General features: G+C 40.5%; 6 protein-coding genes across 10 annotated transcripts in view; 2 read left to right on the forward strand and 4 right to left on the reverse strand.

Moving 5' to 3' along the window:
• Nucleotides 1-1,273, forward strand: part of Rsph4a (Radial spoke head protein 4a) — a 6,622-nt gene extending 5,349 nt beyond the window's left edge. Inside the window, exons 9-11 of the mRNA XM_078180081.1 lie at nucleotides 488-698; nucleotides 922-1,112; nucleotides 1,218-1,273. Of these exons, the coding sequence (XP_078036207.1) occupies nucleotides 488-698; nucleotides 922-1,112; nucleotides 1,218-1,273 (458 nt within the window). The remainder of the gene's footprint in view (nucleotides 1-487; nucleotides 699-921; nucleotides 1,113-1,217) is intronic.
• Nucleotides 1,274-2,161: 888 nt separating this feature from the next.
• On the reverse strand, nucleotides 2,162-3,857 carry Nd-ashi (NADH:ubiquinone oxidoreductase subunit ASHI). The gene is made up of 5 exons (XM_078196721.1): nucleotides 3,682-3,857; nucleotides 3,300-3,473; nucleotides 2,744-2,955; nucleotides 2,471-2,626; nucleotides 2,162-2,307 (listed from the first exon to the last, which is right to left on the reverse strand). Exons 2-5 carry the CDS (start codon nucleotides 3,430-3,432, stop codon nucleotides 2,248-2,250), a joined length of 561 nt encoding a protein of 186 aa, XP_078052847.1. The 5' UTR covers nucleotides 3,433-3,473; nucleotides 3,682-3,857; the 3' UTR covers nucleotides 2,162-2,247.
• A 470-nt stretch (nucleotides 3,858-4,327) lies between these two features.
• Nucleotides 4,328-18,208, forward strand: part of Brm (ATP-dependent helicase brm) — a 28,886-nt gene continuing 15,005 nt past the window's right edge. For all 4 annotated transcript variants that reach the window (XM_078183871.1, XM_078183880.1, XM_078183850.1 and 1 more), the window contains exons 1-2: nucleotides 4,328-4,586; nucleotides 5,202-5,502. In XM_078183871.1, coding sequence (XP_078039997.1) covers nucleotides 5,227-5,502 — 276 coding nt within the window. In that variant the 5' untranslated portion in view covers nucleotides 4,328-4,586; nucleotides 5,202-5,226. The remainder of the gene's footprint in view (nucleotides 4,587-5,201; nucleotides 5,503-18,208) is intronic.
• On the reverse strand, nucleotides 5,705-7,684 carry LOC144478912 (uncharacterized). The gene is made up of 6 exons (XM_078197288.1): nucleotides 7,375-7,684; nucleotides 6,999-7,132; nucleotides 6,659-6,921; nucleotides 6,492-6,597; nucleotides 6,008-6,159; nucleotides 5,705-5,926 (listed from the first exon to the last, which is right to left on the reverse strand). The coding sequence occupies exons 1-6, from the start codon at nucleotides 7,438-7,440 to the stop codon at nucleotides 5,805-5,807; spliced, it is 843 nt and encodes a 280-aa protein (XP_078053414.1). The 5' UTR covers nucleotides 7,441-7,684; the 3' UTR covers nucleotides 5,705-5,804.
• Nucleotides 8,661-11,853, reverse strand: LOC144471651 (uncharacterized). 2 transcript variants are annotated; one of them, XM_078183920.1, is made up of 6 exons: nucleotides 11,124-11,853; nucleotides 10,019-10,152; nucleotides 9,449-9,705; nucleotides 9,139-9,244; nucleotides 8,900-9,060; nucleotides 8,661-8,831 (listed from the first exon to the last, which is right to left on the reverse strand). In XM_078183920.1, the coding sequence occupies exons 1-6, from the start codon at nucleotides 11,187-11,189 to the stop codon at nucleotides 8,713-8,715; spliced, it is 843 nt and encodes a 280-aa protein (XP_078040046.1). In that variant the 5' UTR covers nucleotides 11,190-11,853; the 3' UTR covers nucleotides 8,661-8,712. The 2 variants fall into 2 exon arrangements, with proteins under 2 accessions (XP_078040046.1, XP_078040053.1); XM_078183927.1 differs by lacking the exon at nucleotides 11,124-11,853 and adding an exon at nucleotides 10,737-11,058.
• On the reverse strand, nucleotides 13,826-18,201 carry LOC144471638 (uncharacterized). Its single transcript, XM_078183893.1, has 6 exons — nucleotides 17,955-18,201; nucleotides 16,116-16,249; nucleotides 15,759-16,018; nucleotides 14,778-14,886; nucleotides 14,148-14,299; nucleotides 13,826-14,059 (listed from the first exon to the last, which is right to left on the reverse strand). The coding sequence occupies exons 1-6, from the start codon at nucleotides 18,147-18,149 to the stop codon at nucleotides 13,932-13,934; spliced, it is 978 nt and encodes a 325-aa protein (XP_078040019.1). The 5' UTR covers nucleotides 18,150-18,201; the 3' UTR covers nucleotides 13,826-13,931.

An 18,208-nucleotide genomic window follows, 5' to 3' on the forward strand; every position in this document is an offset into this window, starting at 1 on the left:
CTTTCAGCTTCAATTTAAGCTACCTAGAGTTCAAATTGCTCCACGGGAAAGTTGTTGACCACTCGCCGAAAATCCAAAAATGAGCCCCAGACGGCCCAAAACCCCGATTATTTGATTCAAAAAATCATAAAATAATCCCAGGTCGTTTTACGGGAATGTACGTTCCGGAATCGTAAAGTAGACACTTTCAGCTTCAATTTGAGCTATCTGGAGTCCAAATTGCTCCACAGGAGAGTAATTTAAATCTCGCCCAAAGTCCAAAAATGAGGCGCAGTCGGTCTAATACCGCTGAATATTTGATTCAAAAAATCGTAAAAAAATGCTAGGCCGTTTTACCGGAATATATCTTTCGGGGTCGTAAAGTAGACACTTTCAGCTTCAATTTAAACATCATAATTTATTCGAGACTGGTTATCCAAATAGAGAAGGCTTGCTCGCCAATTTTCATTTACGAGTTTCTCGATCCTACAGGAAGAATTCGGCGAAGAGGAAGAATTGGAAGAGGAGGAGGAGGACCAAGAAGCGAAGACTCAGAAAGAAGTCGGTCCACCGCTCCTGACGCCATTGTCGGAAGACGCGATCGACGATTCGATAATTCCCTGGACAGCTAGGCAATCGTCGCGCGTGATGACAGATTTGTCGGTGGCATTGATCAGATCGAACATTTGGCCCGGTGCATTCGCGTTCGCCTGCGGAAGGTGCTACGCCCGATAATGATTTTCCATTAACCGTGCCGGGAACTCGGTATTTACGCGACCGGTGTACCGGGTATAAATTCTATCGGAATATCGAAGAAACAGGTCGATCACCGGGAACCCGGTATCGCGGTCGAAACCGGGGAAAGTGAAATTATTGGGCGTTAAAGGCAAATTAATGCGTGGGAAATTGTGCTAATGTTAGTTTAATGGTGGCGGTCCACAGACGCTTTGCCAACATGTACGTCGGCTGGGGTCACAAATACAACGCGTACAACTATAGTCCGCCTTCGATGCCACCGGTGCAGGATCAGTATAAAATCGGTCCGGAGATCATGGAGATCCAGGATCCTACCTTCGACCAGGAGGAGGCTTATCGCATTGCGCATTTGCCACCCCCGCCACCCATAGACATAGGTAATATATATAAACTCCATTTTTATAGAATTTATCACACAGAGGCATTGGATTGGAAAAGAGCGAGATCTATTTCTATAAAAATAAATTAATTTATGTTCGTAGGAGAAGAAGAAGAGGAAGCTGTGGAGGAAGAAGAGGAAGAAGAAGACGAAGATTGATGAGCTATATTCGCTGGTAAAGCAGAATTCGAGTTATCATAACTAAGGTGCAGTTTATATGCGTCTCGAAAAAGTTAACCTCTGCAGGTATAATGGTTTGATGAACTTATTAAGTAATTATTAAACAATATACGAGTGTTTCATTAGCTTAAGTTTAACTATGAATAACATTAAACCAGATGGAAGCCTTGAATTCATTGTTATAGCATTTTAATGGTCGAGGAAAATGTGTAATAAAAATATTAAAAATATGTTCACGTCCAGACGATTGGTGATATTACGTAAATTGGATGTAAAGCTTATTACCATATCTCGCTTGTGCCAGCAAATGAACTCGTCATTGCCGTGTACACCTTCAAATGTTGCACATGTCTCTATCCAACTCTACCCGCGACGATACGAATGAGTAGTTCAGAAGAATAAACGTAGAGGTCAGCACAGTTTGCGATCGGTCAAGAAGCGTCGTCTACTACGCTGCCCTCTATCTCCATTCTGTTGAACAGCATAACCACGTGCGAAACGAGTCACACCGATAACCAATGTAGCTTGTCTCACTTTGCTGTGCTTGCGGTCTCGCTCTTTTATCGACCACATTTCGCAGCGAATTTGTAAATGATACTCAATGCATATTTATATTCTTCAATTGAGACACAACTGCTACAATAAGTAGTAAACTTTCCAGCAGATGGAGCAAATATGTACTAGTAACGTCAAATATTTATGGAAACAGTTTTCTTGAAAGTTTTGTACGGTATTCGAATAAAAATTGACATTTTCTTATATCTACATTACTTTAGGTTTCGATTTTCTGCCCATTCAAAAATGTCGCGTTATTTGCGCCAATCTATATCTATATTAGGAGAGTATTTTTGAGAAATTACTATACAGTGACTGTTTGAGCTATTTATTTATTATAATATTCGCACGAGTTCCTTATTATACCGATTTCTACAATACCCGTTATAGTTTCAGCTTTAACGAGCAGGTTCAAAGGAATAATGTACCTTTCCATCAAATGGTAACTGTTTGTCAACCTAAAATAGTCATGCATCAGTATTACAATAATTGAAGCTAATAATACACAGGCATTCTTTAGGCGTTTTGTACATTATGTTTTCTTCATCATTTATCACATAAGATTATCGATAGCGACAAAAACTTTCATTCGAATAAATTATAATTCCAAATGATACTTACAAACACTGGTTTAGTTTTAGGAGTGATATTTGGGACAATAAATATCATGAAAATATACAGGACTACAAATATTGCAGAACACTTGTAATAATTGTAAGGCACGCGAACACCATACGCAAAACGATCCTCTCCCATCATGTCAAAACCAGGATGTATCTGGAAGATTATAAATTACTAATTATTTAAATTTAAAATGTGGAAATAACTGAGCATTCAAACATGTCAAAGTGCATATATATTTAAGCTATGGTAGGAACCTAATTATAAACTTACAACTTCTCCATAATTCCTCCTTAAACTAGGGAAGTCCCACGGATAATAAGGATCTTTGGCTTCAACCCCAATCGTTGGTAGTTTTGGATAATCTCCTAACTTTCCAGAAGGAATATATTCGTTTGGATGCATATTATATTTTGCTGCTGCTCTTCTCCTTGCCCATTCTGTTTTTGGAGTAGGTCCTGGTACCCATATTTTCATTTCAGTAGCTACGAAAAGATATAATAGATAATCAGTGCATTCTGAACACAATATAGTTTGTGCATTTAACATTTCATCTATTATTTGCCTGGCAAAAGAAATTATTATAACGAAAATTGTTTATTGGTTTCCAAAAGGAGTTGCTATTGCAATCAAAAGATTGATTAAGGTACTATTAAGATACTATTATTTAATTTTTCAAAGACCACTGAATTATCATTGCCGAATTAAACCATTCCGAATTCATGTCGGAATGATTTTTAAACAGTTGTTACATAATAAACAAAACTTAACCTGCTAAACGAGAGACGATGACATTTAAATATCTTTTCACAAAAAATATGATACATACGCCAACTCATTCTTGCGTATCTTGCTAGAACTTCGTCAGGATCCAGATGTTTATAATTCCTGACTTGAATACGTGGTATATTTGTCCTGAGTAATTTAGCTGATAATTCTCCATATTTCGTTAATGCAGCCATGTCGGCTAACTGTGCATACTACTATCGCTGTCGCTGTACCACTACACGATGTAGGTGACAGAGTTAGAAAAATCAATGAAAGAAAGGGAACCTATGAATACTACATAAAACTTTTTCTTATTTTAAGCTAAATATGGGAAACTCGTAATTCAAATCAAATCAAACTAGCTATTAGATTCTTGTTATGTTCTTCAAAAGATTCCAATATTCATTGTGGAAATAACATTGTGAAAATAGGCTACAACATACAGTATGACACCCTTAGAACAGACTCTCCCAAAGGTTGCTCGTAATCAGGAAATGAGGAGTTTCCGAGGTCATTTGGAATAACTTTTTTCTTAGCAAAAGTACAATCCGCACCTTTGTGTACAAGTTATTAACGAAAAAACACTGATTAATGAGAGACGAACTAGGCTAGCGCGAGGTGGCCGAGCCAACGAATCGCGCGCTAATAGATCTTGCTTCTCATTGGTCAACATTTTTCGTTAACTAAACGTGAACGTAGCCGCGGAATACATATTTTCTACTTCTGCACACCTCCAGGCCGCATCCCCATGCGTTAACGAAGGTTAGCATAGAAATTTTCTTTGCTCTGATTGATTGGTAATTTATTGGCGAGACAGTGCTGCCCTCACAGTCGAAAGAAAGGAAAGAAAATAGTGAGTGAGGAAGAAAGCGTAAAATCAGCATAGCTACACGCGCAGTAAGTACGCCGATGAACGGTATGATTAAGAGATATAAAATTTGATGAGTATCGTTCTTTTTCTCTTCATTGTAACTCGTTGTGTTCTAACAGGTACACGCACGAAGCTGGATGCGCAGTAAAATGGTGGGGATGTGCGAGCCAGTTTAAGGAGTACGAAAATTGTGCAGGAGTAGGAACCACTTCTATATCGTCTCGCTGTCTACTATAAGCTCGTTCTCGATTCAGCGAACCGAGGTTATATCGAGACTATGTGCAACTTCGAACCGTCGACGGCCATGTTTCCCGACGTGTTAACGTATTACGAGTAGGACTGTAGGAAAATGGCCGGTAGCGTGTGTTCGCCTGTGTTTTTGAATTCCGTATAGTTTTGGATAAACACCTTCGACCGACGCTAACGAATGTATGGCGAGAAAGGTGTTTACCCTCTCGATTGAGTAAATTGAAAAAGGTATGTTCAAACGCAAGTCTTCTCGGATAATAACGCGAGTCTTGTTGCGCCATCAAATCCTGGCATGAACTCTAGAATTCAGGATGAGTTGTCACATTTACTGTTTTAACGAACCGATTTTCGATTAACACCGTTCGGCAATGAACGTTTTCCTGTTAAATTAACTCAGGAATGTGCACTCCATCGACACCAATTGATTTACATATTACGCCAAGGTTCATGTGTGTGTACGAAGTTTGTGTATCTTCGACAACAATTTTATTTCTGTTTTCAGAATTAGTGTCATTTTCTGTGCTTCGAGTGTTAACCAGTTATCACAGACACTGCATCGTATAATCATTGGAATTATTTGATTATGTCTTTATTAATTGATCACTTAATTATTTTCACGATTCTAATGATGGTTATAAGATATGTTCATTGTGGACTGTGAATATTGTATTATAAGGTACTATAATTGATTTTTTAAAGAAAATGTTCGTATTGGGTGAAATGAGGTCTGGGACTAATCAGTGATCATATTTTTGAATTATATAAGTACAGCTGTTGTGATTATTGATAGATTTGACATTTCTTCTTAGTATGTAGATATTATTAATTGTTTAAATATTTTAGAGGGTAAGGATACAAGGATAGTAAGATGGCTAGCCCTTCGCCACAATCATCCCCTATGCCACCACCACAAGCCCCGAGCCCAATGGGTCCACCGCAGCAAGCACCATCACCATCCAATCCCCAAGGCAGTCCAATGGGTCCACCGCAACATCATCCGCATAGTCCAACACAAGCATACCAGACCGGGCCTCCAATTCCACCTGGTGGTCCACCTATGTCACAACAATCTCAACAACCACCACAGCAGCAACAAAATTATCCATCTCATCCACAACAAATGCAACAGAACATGGGTCCACAGGTAAGAATGAAATCATTAAATTATATTCTTATTCTATTATTTTGTAGGACACATTGTCATTGGATTGCAGATTTGATGCATTTATGACAATATTAAGTAGGTAAAATTTGTGGTATTGAAATTGAAAGAATATATTAGTGGTAGAAAATCTCTATTTGGTTTCTGCTTCTTGCTATTGATGCAAGATTATTGTTCACATACATGGCTTTACAAAACTTTTATTAAAAATTACATAGTGTACAATAGGAGCAATTAAACATAATGAACAGTTTCTAAATCAAGGAATTGAATCTTGTAGCACATCATCTTAGGTTTCTATCGATAGCCTTTGAATCAGCAATTTTAAAGAGATCAACTAGTTGACCAGCAATCTGATGATTACAAGCTGCAATTACTCTAGGCACCATCAAGTCCAATTCTCCACCTGAAATAATAAAACGGAGTTGTAGCTATTGCAGTTTATGGAGCAAAGGATTGTTTGCAATGTTCAGAAGAGATTTTGTACCAGCTGTATCTATTACTATTCCACCTGCTTCTTCAATTATTAATTTTCCAGCAGCAACGTCCCAAGCGTCTATACTCTCGACGTGATACGCTTCTACAGCGCCCATTGCAACATAACATAGTGTAAGAGCTGCAGTACCCAATGATCTTATCCTGAAAATGAAAACTCGTTGCACTTATCACATTCTAATAACTTAGCTATCGGCAATTGCTTAATAGTTCTTTCGAAAATCGAACGTTTGAGGATTTTTTACTAAGAATAGCAATTTTTATCACTCATACGATATAATTGCGGTAAAATTAATATAATCGAAACAAAAGTGTTTCCTCCGTGTCATCGCATTCTATTGCCCTCAATCGCGAGGCAGCAGCGACTGATCAACCAATGAGAAACGGAGAAAATATCCATAAATGTTCTCTAACGACTTGCGACATTACGGAGGAAATTCCGTACGAACATTAGCAAAGTTGAAAAGGGAAATTACCCATGAGTCCCTTGAATTAGAGCATGCATTCTACTGTACACGGTAACTAGATAATTCGAGTCTTTGGCTAGCCACGGTTCCATTGCGATTAACGACTGAGTCACATCTGAAAACAAGGGACTAATTAAAAATGTTCAAGGTGTTCTTGCAGATCGTCGAGCACACACCTGCTACGTCTGAAGTCTTTATAGGGTGTCTATTTAAAAAGGCTCCTTTCTGTCTCCTCGCGGTAAACAGTTGCCTCATCAGCGGATTGTACACTATTCCGATCTCTGTTTTCTTATTAATTAACAACGCTAAGGAGATGCACGTGTGAGGAAACCTATGCACAAAGTTGGTCGTGCCGTCTATGGGATCAATGATCCACGTTGGTTCATCTGTTAACTTCGGCAAACATTTGTCCTCTGCCGTTCCCTCCTCACCGATGAATCTGCGAATCCATCAGACGATTGTAGAATTTTTTCACTTATCTAATTACTTACTCCCTCGTTTACAAGGTTCACTTACTTGTGATCTGGATAGACTATCGACAATTGCTTCTGCAAATCCTTCTCTATTTTGCGATCGTACTCCGTTACCAGATCCCAGTCGATCCCTTTGCTCTTGACACTCTTCTTCGTGTTGATCGCGTTCTCAATTACCTGCAATTTAATCATTAACGTTTTTACGATGAACTTGCAGTATTTAGCGAAACGACTTCCACTTATTCTATTCGACTTATAAGTATTTTAATTTTTTAACGATCGACAACGGTTTGTTGAATTGTTTAATTTTTTTTCTGGCACACTGCACGCTTTTTAAAAATAGTTTCGCACCGAAGGTTTATCGCGCACGATTTCAAACTATACGGTACGAAGTCTGTATCCAGTATAGAATCACGTACTTTTCCCGCTTTCAAAACCAGTTCCTCGGCCACATTGTAGTATCCTTCAATATCGTACGACTGCATCGTGGTTCTTCTAGCAAGAGCTTGCGTCGATCCGAGATTTCTAGACTGCTGCACTGACACTAAGGATGCACTTGCCGGCCTATATAGTGACTAGAATGGAAGAAAGAAGAGAGCGGGGCAAACGAGAAATAGGTGGGGCGAAAAATCCGTAATGTCTGATTTAGCGAACACCTATGTGCTGCACTTACGTACGACTGGCGCACATGACCACTTTTAATTGATATTGGCGGTCGTGCGTGGTACATAATGATTTCTTGCAATAAATAAACGTAATCTCGGTGGCTCCTTGTCGCTTGGTAAATCATACTCTTTTTTTTTCTTCCTCGTCGTAATTCACGGGGTTTTCCTCGGCTGTCGTCTACGCGACTTCGTCACGAAATATTTCCCGGCGTACTGCTCTCCGTCATAATCGTTTTATCAGTCGGCAAGATTACATCGCAGACAGTTTTATCGTGCGTCATTATCGAAACGAAAGTGTAGTCGATCAATGTGGGGAAACTGTTTACATTGTATTCGATCTAGAAAGTAGATTAAATGGCAATAGTTCGACGTAGGGATTTTTTAATCGACCCTTACTAGTAGAAATTCGTGAACGCAGATTTTTAGAATATTCTTCGGGTGAACGATTAGGGCTTCAATGAGAATCAATAGGTAATTTTAGTTATTTTTCTCTCGTATCATTTCTTTCGGAAAATATTTGTTTTAAGGGAATAGAGGGAATTTTGAACCTATAGATTAGATACTCTATGGCCTTGCTTGCGGTTTGGAAAAAGTACTTGATTTTACATACGATTTACATGCTATTGCATATATTATACTAATAATATCGCAATAGAGGAAAATAAAATATTCTGTAGTAGAAGAGACAAGAGTGAACTAGAATTCAAACGAACGTAACGAATAGAACCTGGATATTTATGCAAAATGAGGATTGTCTGTATTAATTGCAAGAAGAGGGAGTTATAAATAATAATTTACGCTATTAAAGTCCGCAGTCTATTTATCAGTGTTCGCTTTCTGTTTCTTTTTAGATCGTCACACAACAAAGAAGTTAAGCAAGTTAAAAAAAGTTAATTTCCTAATGAAGGACAAAGAATAATGGTATATAAACGGCATAGCAATGAACCTATCGCAGTTCTGAAAGAAATCAGTGTACTCTTCATTGTAGTTCAGTGGAATCCTTAAAATGTGAGAACAGAGACGCTATTCGGGATCAAATAAGTTTAGGCAATTATGGAATATTTCTTTTATTGTCACTGCAGTACAGAGAAATCAATCATTCTTATTTTCTACTCTTTGGTCAGCCTCGCGAATGATGTTGAAGACATCTCTAGCGATCTTCTTATTACATGCACCGATTGCACGAGGTTTCATGATATCTATTATCTCGCCTGGAAGCAAAATCACTATGGTCATTCCTAAAACGATCGCAAGATCGCACCGAAAGAGATTCGATCACCTGTTTCACGGTCTAGAACCACACCACCGGCTTCGGTGATAATCAACGAAGCTGCGGCGATGTCCCACGTCGAAATCCCTGGGCCTTCTATGTAATAGGCCTCCACGATTCCCAGGGCAACGTAGCATAAAGTTAACGCAGCCACTCCGAGCGTGCGAATCCTTCAAATCGTAAAAAAACATTGGTAATCTCCATCGAAGAATTATACGATTAAAATCCATCGGTTTGGGAAATCTCACCCCTGAGCTGCACGGATAATAGCTTGCAATCTCTCCATGGTCTTCTCTCTCAGGCTGTCCACTTTTACGAAGCCTGCCTCCATGCAGACTAAGGCCTTCGATAGATCTGAGGAAGTAATCAATTTCAACGCTGGGTCTTTGTGCTGAACAAGAATGCTCAGATTCAGGCAGCAGAAGTTTAATGTTCAATTGAATGTCCAACTTGAAATATTCATGGGGAGATAACGTTGTTAACGTATTAAATGTAATTAGCAATTTCATGGCACTACAGCCTGGATGGGTTTTATGGTGTTCATTGACACCGACACACCTTGAATTGTGGAGACCTTGATCGGTTTCCCATTCAAAAACGCGCCTCGTCCTTTCCTCGCGGTGAACAGCTGCTCGAGGACAGGGTTGTAGACGATACCGATCACCATTTCTTTTTTGACCGCCAGGCCAATCACTACGCAGGTATGTGGAAACCCGTGAATGAAGTTGGTCGTCCCGTCGATCGGATCTATGATCCATGTCGGATCATTCGTTAGTTCGGGCAGCTCCTTCCCAGTCGATTCTTCACCTATGAACCTGTTCGAATGAATTTGTTAGAGGTGACATATCTTAGACAGTTGATTTTTTATATAATATAATTTGAAGCTGACAGGAATATTTCCTACAATTTTTAAGCTTCTCAACTCGCTACAATTATTTTTTAAATTCAGGACACCGTTGGTTTCATCGAGTTTTCGTCCAAGCCTGATACTTTTATTTCACAGATTTGTTTAATCTATTGCATCGTCGATTTAGAAATTCCGATACTAAAAACTACAGTCTTTGACGTAGGATCTCCTCCGTACGCAAACGACAGAGTCTATAACACGTTAGGATTGACCATACGTACCTGTGATTGGGAAACTTGCTCTTCAGCTTGCCAATGATGACGTCTTCTATTTTGCGATCGTACTCCGTCACCAGGTCCCAGTTACCTAGTTTTTCGTCCACCTTCTTCAACCCGTTGATGGCCGTCTTGAGAATCTTGAACAGTAAATTATTCATTTGCATACTTTCTCCACGATTTAAATATTTGCTTGTGGAAAACAAAAAAAGCAGAGATTATCCTCTTTCACGAAATATTTTTAATCAGCATCGCGCCTAATATACAAATGTCCGCGATCTGACTCGAGTTTCGGGATTAATTCTTTCTGATCGATCGAGTAATCGAACAGCAATTATGATCGCAAGCGATAAGGAAGTCGTGCTGCTACGGTTCATGAAAAAATTAGCAATACGAAAGGTAAAATACATTGACGCCACGGGAAAACACTATGAATCAATGTGACGCAAGCGTTGTTTCTTTATTTGCCACGACGGCGTCTCCGGTTTCCCCAGTTTCACACTCGAAAGTATATGGTTGTGTCACCTGAAATTACCGTTTTCTTTTTGCATCTTTATTAAACGTTGTTTGCTTTAATGAGTTTTTTCCGTCGGGATTCCTGTTAGTTGACTCTATATTTAGAACAAACAATAAAACAGCATTCTGGGATGAAACGCGCAAATAATTCGTGTTTCGAAATTGAATAGTTTCCTCTCGGTTTGTTAAAATCCTCTGTGGCGTTTACCTCGATTTGGCTGCACGCTGACATTAATTGACGAGTAACTTTTAATTAAAAGCGTTGGTGCTAAACGTCTTCAAATACTGCGAACGCCTCTATGAATTTTATAAACGACTAGAAACCACAATCAACTTGTCACTGTTACATGATTCTTATCATGATTGCACACAGCAAAACACGAATTACAGACATGCTAATTGCTTGGAATCGATTCTTAAAACATACAACACTGAACACAGCTTTTAATCGCCAGGTTCTTCAACAACAAATAGTTGTTTACGGGCGATCTTGCTTGTCCGACGTCTAAGACGAATTTAGGAGGAACCGGAAGGACGGGAACGCGCAGTCACTTTCGGTAAGAAATTCGGTTGGTAAAGAAACGTTGGTACTCACTTGCGCGGCGTCCCGAGTCAGGCTGATCGCGAATTCGTAGTAAACGTCCTCGGCGTAGCGAGCCATGTTTCCAGGAGACCGGCGATCGTTTAGATCCTCGCCGGGAAAACGCGTCAACGGATACTGCGTTTGCCAGACCGGTATCCTGTTCTTTTCATACGAAACCGCTTCGAATGTATCGTTGTTATGACTCAATGGCTTGATCCATCGATCCGTGTTCTCCTTCGATGCGCCGCAACTATCATTTTCGGCTCGCCCGCGTTCATTTCGTTCGCGAGATAACGCGGGGCGGACGCTACGAATAATTTACCATAGTTAATTCGGCAAACAATGCTGCTCTGAAAATGTAGTTTCCGTGGCGCTCAGGCTTCGCTTCGGACAGCCGTGATTTATTCGTGATAAAACCCGCTCGCGGTTTTGATGGCTGACACGACGCTGCTTGTTGTTTCTCAACCGATCCTTTGCTAATTAGCCTCGGGACCAATCGGACACGGGCGTGATAACATCGCTCCGAAGGCTGCAACCAGAAACGTGAGATCTCTACCGCCTTTTTTTTCTCTTCCCCGCGCGGTTTTTATATTCATCGCTCGTGTTCAGCGTTATGCAAATTCGCGTTGCAACCGACGAATCTGGGTAAACTATAATTAGACGGAGGTGTATCCCCGCTGTAAATGACTTCCCGATGCAACATTGTCTTTCGATCCTCGCAATATCCTGCAATCTCTTCGCGAACCTATGTTTTTAATGTATAGAAAATCACTCGTTAGGGAGCATTGATCGAGATGATATTGAATTAGCGGTCCGCTTCTCTAAACGATTAACGAGCAGGGCGTGTACGCGACTTTAAACGATTCGTCTGAATTTATTCCAACGAGATACAAGTCCTCGAGAATGATAAGCCTTTTCTTCGATAGAGAAACGCCTAGAATCGCATAAAATTTATAGAAAATGCATACGGTATGGAAAACATGAATCTGTGAACCTAATGCACGCGAACTATTCCGACATCTCCGCGGCCAACAGCCAATCCGTGGAGGCAAAATGCTCCATGTGTATACGTAGAACTTCTCCATTACCATATTTATTATGGAATTTTTGCACACCTACGAGTAAACTGCACTCAGATATCACTCACTGTTAATGCGATTACGAAAGAGTCAAGATCATTATCAACCTCGCGAGAAAATTACCGGCTGATTTTGCTACAGTGACAACCGACGTGTCCGAGGGGTACGGCGGCTCGGCAAAAGACTGTGCCAAGGTGAAACATTATGATCACACTTTCACAGCGGCGATCAGCTGTGGCGCACGCGATTACTTCAATTATCGCGTTTAATTAGCTGTGTCGCTGCGAAAACCGAGCAATTTTTCTTCTTTTTTTTTCGTATCGATGGCCCTTTTTTTCCGAGGGCCAGAGGAACGCTTGTTCGATCGATTCGTCGGCAAATTAAACGGCCGTGCCTTTTCTCGAGGCACCTGGTGTCAAGAGTGGGACCATAATAGGATTCGCGATATTTGCGTTGCGCGAGATTGCATTCTAAGAAACGGCAGGTGTTGCCTCTTACCGTATCCTTGAGATCTATCGATCTTTTTGCTCGTTAATTTGTCGGCAGAAATCGGTTAATTCGCGCCTGTGCGCCGCGATAGGGCCATTGTGATCTTTTTTTTTTTTCGTTCGCTAAGAAATAGAAACTGCCCGGCAGAAATTAATCGAGTTACCTTTTTCACGAGTAAATAACACGATCGACGGCTCAGCGATTCGAACAGTTTCTAGAACGATTAATACTAATGGTAGAAGTCGCGCGTTTGTCTTTCCTTTGTCGAAATGTTGCAAATTCAGCGCGAGGCAACCTTGAGTTTATAGAATGTCTCCACCCCCCCTCGGTTGTTTTATCGTCGATCGAAACTTAAGGATCGTTGAAACAGTCTTCTAAACTATGCGCTCTTAGGCTATCTTGGGGAGCAATAAAATAATAGAAACGATAATCCATTCTGTGCAGGAGCATACCATATAGCAATCAATTACTTTGATCAATGTATGCACGCTATCTGGAGGCTCGACTTGATTTGCAACCGCTCTTTTTGCTAGTATATGATTAATGTCGGCCTGTCGAATTGTTAACAATCTGAATAGGTTCCGAGACGTTGTCTCGTTTTTCTCGGAATCTGTCTCGATCGCATTACTTATTCATCCGACGTGATCGAAATAATCGCTGTTCTGAAGTTTCCCGTTACCAAAGATCCAATTCCCGTAGTGATTCCCCAGCAAGATCGATCTTTCGCCTTGGTATCGGGAAGATTGTGAGTCATTTGTTTATTCGTAACCCCATCGTAAAAGGAAATACCTGCTGAAAACGCGGAAACGATCCCAAGAAGTATATTTTTAGCGGCTGTATCAATCCCTGGAGCGTTCGATCATTTTTACACGATATAAACGGAAAACAGTATTTCCATTTGAGGAGTAGATTTACCATAAAAATAAATCTATCATCGAACAAGAATATTGTATTAAAACGAACAATGCCGTAACTTATTTCATTCGTCGAAACAAGTTCAACAAGTTTCGCTGAATTGTTGTGTAACAAAAATTAGATAAATTACGTGATCGTTCGTTAGTAATTACTTAATTTGTTAACAAACATATTTCGAACATATCGGCTTCCACCGAAGTAAGATATTAATTATCGCTCGACGAATCAATATTTTGGAAAATGTAACAACGCTTTTATTGATTCTGTATGGACACGACGACCGTTCCGATTGCACAACAATCCAAGTTTCATTATAACGAATCCTCGAGCAATTAGATCAGGTCCTGGTCAATCTCTTGCGCATCGTCTTCAAGTCCGTGTTCACGAACACGTTCTTCAACTCGGTCCCCAAGGTTTCGTTCGCGGCCGCCAGTATATCCGGTTTCATAACGTCGAATTCAGGTGCTGAAGAAATCGAGAAATCGTTTAGTAACACGTATCCGATGTTCTAGGACGTTGTTGGGATTAGTCTATTCATGAAACGCGTGCATACTTTTTATGCTGCCAATCGAGCCACCAGCTTCACGAACAAGCAACACGCCCGCTGCAACGTCCCAAGGCTGAAGGACGTCCATTTGAAAGCAATCCAATGCACCTTTCGCTATGTATGCTAACGCGAGCGCGGCGGATCCTGTGAACCTAATGCTGGAATCAAGACAAAATTAACAAGCCTTCGGGCCATTGTTCTGCCATTTTTCTGCCGGCTAAGGAATGCCAGCCGCCGCAACCTTCGACTTAATTTCACCCGCCAATCTATTTGGCCATTTTTTTCCAACCGAGAAAACTCAGTCGTGTTTTGCACTGTTTTTATCACAGTGAAACTTTCCTAATCGTTCGAGGTATTCTTGAATGACGTTGCGGTTACAAGCTTGTTGATCTTATGATCTACATAGCTATTTACCGATACAGGCTTTCAAGTCATTAACTGTTTAAATTATTTCATGATTTCTCGGCGAGTCTTAATGTCTTAATGTCGAGTCTTAAGTCTAATGTTTTAACTCGCGTGCCAATTTTTCAGTAAAAATTTTCTGAACAAATTGTTAAATACAGCGAGTTTTGAGAGTTCGATCTTTAAATTATAGGAATTTCGAATAGAAAGAATAGTTAATTGATCTCGTGTTACCCTCGCGCAAGCTCGAGCATGGTTTCAAATCTGGCCATTTTGATGTCCCTGTTCTTCCCTTTGATCCTCAGGGAGAACACCTCCATTTCAATCAAAGATTTCTTCAGCTCTGCGAAAAAGAAGGATCGCGTTAATTAAAGAATATGCATAGAAACGTGCTCGTTCGGTCGAATGGCTCGCCGCGTTATTTTTTCTGTCGAAGCTGGTAATTAGGGTTGCGAAAAGAGATCCGTTGTTACGCCAGATTTCGTAACCTAATCAAAAGCAACGATTTACAAGTAGATAAGGTTTAGTTAATTAGTGGAGTGAACACGACCGGCTGGATGTGTTATAAAACCAATGTCAATGCGCACTACGATTGAATTATGCATATTCCTGTAAGATCCTCGCCATTATTATCTTGTAACAATCGCTTAAAAAGTTATTTGCGGTCTCTGAATCACAACGTTCGACCATCTGCGCGTTTCGATACTTGACCGGTCACTTATTACGCAATAAAATTGAAATATGCATTTCTCATTGTCCGCGCATCGCATTGTTGTTCTCCCTAATCTTTTCGGAGCTTTTCAACTCTGCTAACGACAGAGATAATTTTTTTCCCAATCGATATGTTTCAATTAAAGGAAGAAAATTCGCCAGAGGTCGTCATCTACTCTCGGAAAAATTAATGAATCACGAACTAATTAAATTAGTTTATACACAGTCGTATCATACATTTACGGAATTTTTTAGTCACAACCTCCATAGATTGCTTCTATTGTTCCTGCAATGACGACATTCGGCGCGTCTGTTCAACAGTGATAACAGCGATACTATCATTCTCGAAATCGTGATAAAATAAACAAACAAGTGTAGCAAAGAAATAAAGTCACGCATCAAGTGGCAGCGTCGAAAAATTCTCGTTGGCAAAGGGTTAATTCGTAGACCTGGACTCTAATAGGAAAAAGAATGAAATTTTGTTAGAGAATGAGAAAGAATTACCGTCGACGTTCGATGTCTTGATAGGCTTGCCATTTAGAAACGCTCCCTCCCCTTTGACCGCGGTGTACAATTCGGGCGTCAGGGGATTATAAACGATTCCGATGACGATCTCCTTGCAGATTGCCAAGCCAATCGAGATGCAGGTGTAAGGGAACGAGTTCACGTAATTGATCGTCCCGTCGATAGGGTCGATGATCCATGTCGGTTTGTCGGTGAGCTCGATCGATCTTCCCTCGGCAGCCGATTCTTCGCCAATAAACCTGCAAATCCGGCTCGAAGTTCAACGAAAGAACCCAACAAAACAAACAGCTGCGCGCGTACACGGACTCGGGCAATGATATCCGAGAGGCGACTCACTCGTGATCGGGGAACTTCTCCTTCAATTGGGTGATCAACAGATCCTCTATCTTCTTGTCGTATTCCGTGACCAGGTCCCACTCGTTCTTCTTGGTCTTCACGTTTTTCTCGCTTTCGAAGCCGCATTTGAATAACTGGAACCAGACGTGGGAAAGGTAGTCGAACGAAAACATAATCGTGGGAGATCGTTATCTCGTCGACTGATAAGCCAACGGCGTGATAAGCGGCCGGCGGATCATTGATACGTGACTCATTGGGTATTAGCCTTTGAATATTCCACGCGGATTGTGATTTGCTCAGTGATTCTGCGGTTTCGTTTTCGGGACTAATTAAACAAAACGAGATGAGACCGTATCTAACGTAACGATACGGGAGAACAACGCGCAACGTTTATTTGCCGTTTTTATTATTTATGTTCGTTACATGAATGATTCAAGATCACAGCATCATTCCTACGAAACAACTGCCGCCGATCAAGATCACTGTAATTCTAATGGCGTTACGTTTAACGCTTGTTTTGTGAAATTAATTCGGAGGAGAGGTACACTATCCTCCAAAAGTATCGGCACGCTCGCAGAAAGTTATATAAATTGTAGGAACCGAGAAAATAACGTCAATTTCATACGAGAAAATTAAATTACGAATTAATTTACAATATATCCGTGGAGCTTTGAAATTTTGAATTAATTTCGGCTTTTGATTTGTTGTGCGATAACAATAATATCATTTAATAAATAGGTAACAACAAGTGTTTCACTGCTTTTAGGAAGGGTTGCACGTCCGGTTAATTAAACGAATTTCCGGTTTCAACGAGAAGGGTTTTTGGAAAGGGGCTGTTTAATGAACGCCCGGAGGCCGCCGATAATGGTCCATCATGCATTGAAATCACCAGAACGAAGTTTCCGTTGATCGCGTTCGCAATTCTATCATTCGGAGAGGATGAGTCATGGTTCACCTCGCTCGTGCATTCGAAATTTCAAGGACAGTCGCGGTGCAGATGTTGCGTTCGCTAAAATATCGTTACATAAATCAGATATTCAGTTTTTATTATGTAATTAAAACACGCGCTCCTCTCGATCGAAGGATAATAGGTAAACTACTTTATCTTCTGCCAATTCTCGAGGGTTCTTCGAAACGGGTTGCGCGCGAAATTCGTCGAAAAAACAAATGAAACTACCGAATTATTAGCATTCCGAAAGAAACATTTCCCTGATAAATTAATGAGCCGCTCCGACGATTCGAAACGATAGAATTAATTACGTATATAGTTTGCTGGTTAAATAAGTCCTCCATTTCGTTAAATGTAGTCTATGGTGAGAATGACATAACGCGCGAGACATGTAATTAAAACGTAAATCTGTTTCTGGTGTGTAGCAGATTTTCTGCATTTCTGACAAGATTAGATAAAATACAATCATAGTGCAACAATATTAGAAGCATTCGAGAACGCTATCACATTATCTTCGACCTATTCAAATTACTAAACGATGAAACACTTTTTTTTCTTCGCAGTCGAAGTTGGAACTTTTGCCCGAGGATCCCAGCAATCAATTGTCTGACATTAAAAATGAAAAATCTCGGAGCAACAAGATCGCGCTGTTCGCGATAATAAGAAATCTCGCTGGTTCTTGTCACGAAAATGGAGAACGCCTGAGCGGAACGTTAGAAATCCGCGCGTCTATTCACCGTTTTGCTGTAATCGTGCAATTAAGAAGAAACCGTTGACCGTCGTCAATCGATAGATAATTGCTATATTAACGAGAGAGGAATCGAAGGCGGTTTGCATTGATTCCGAGGATCGATATAATAAAGAAAAGAAGGTAAACGATCGCCACTTACCTCGCCAGCTTTCAGGGTTAGCTCCTTGGCGAACTCGAAGTAATTCCTGATGTCCTGGCTGCTCGACATTGTCGGTAAGGCTCTCGATGGAACGACTGATCGATCCGGCACACGGCTCGCTAGCAGTGATTCTCTTATCACTAACGCCGGCGACAGAGAACCGCGCAAACGACATAGGTGGCTGAACTTAAACATTCGATGTCGTTTCTTATCTAACGTGTCGCGCTATCAATCGATTTTCAAGGAACCGTTTG

The sequence above is a fragment of the Augochlora pura genome, chromosome 1 (assembly GCF_028453695.1).
Source record: "Augochlora pura isolate Apur16 chromosome 1, APUR_v2.2.1, whole genome shotgun sequence".
NCBI classification, from domain to species: domain Eukaryota; kingdom Metazoa; phylum Arthropoda; class Insecta; order Hymenoptera; family Halictidae; genus Augochlora; species Augochlora pura.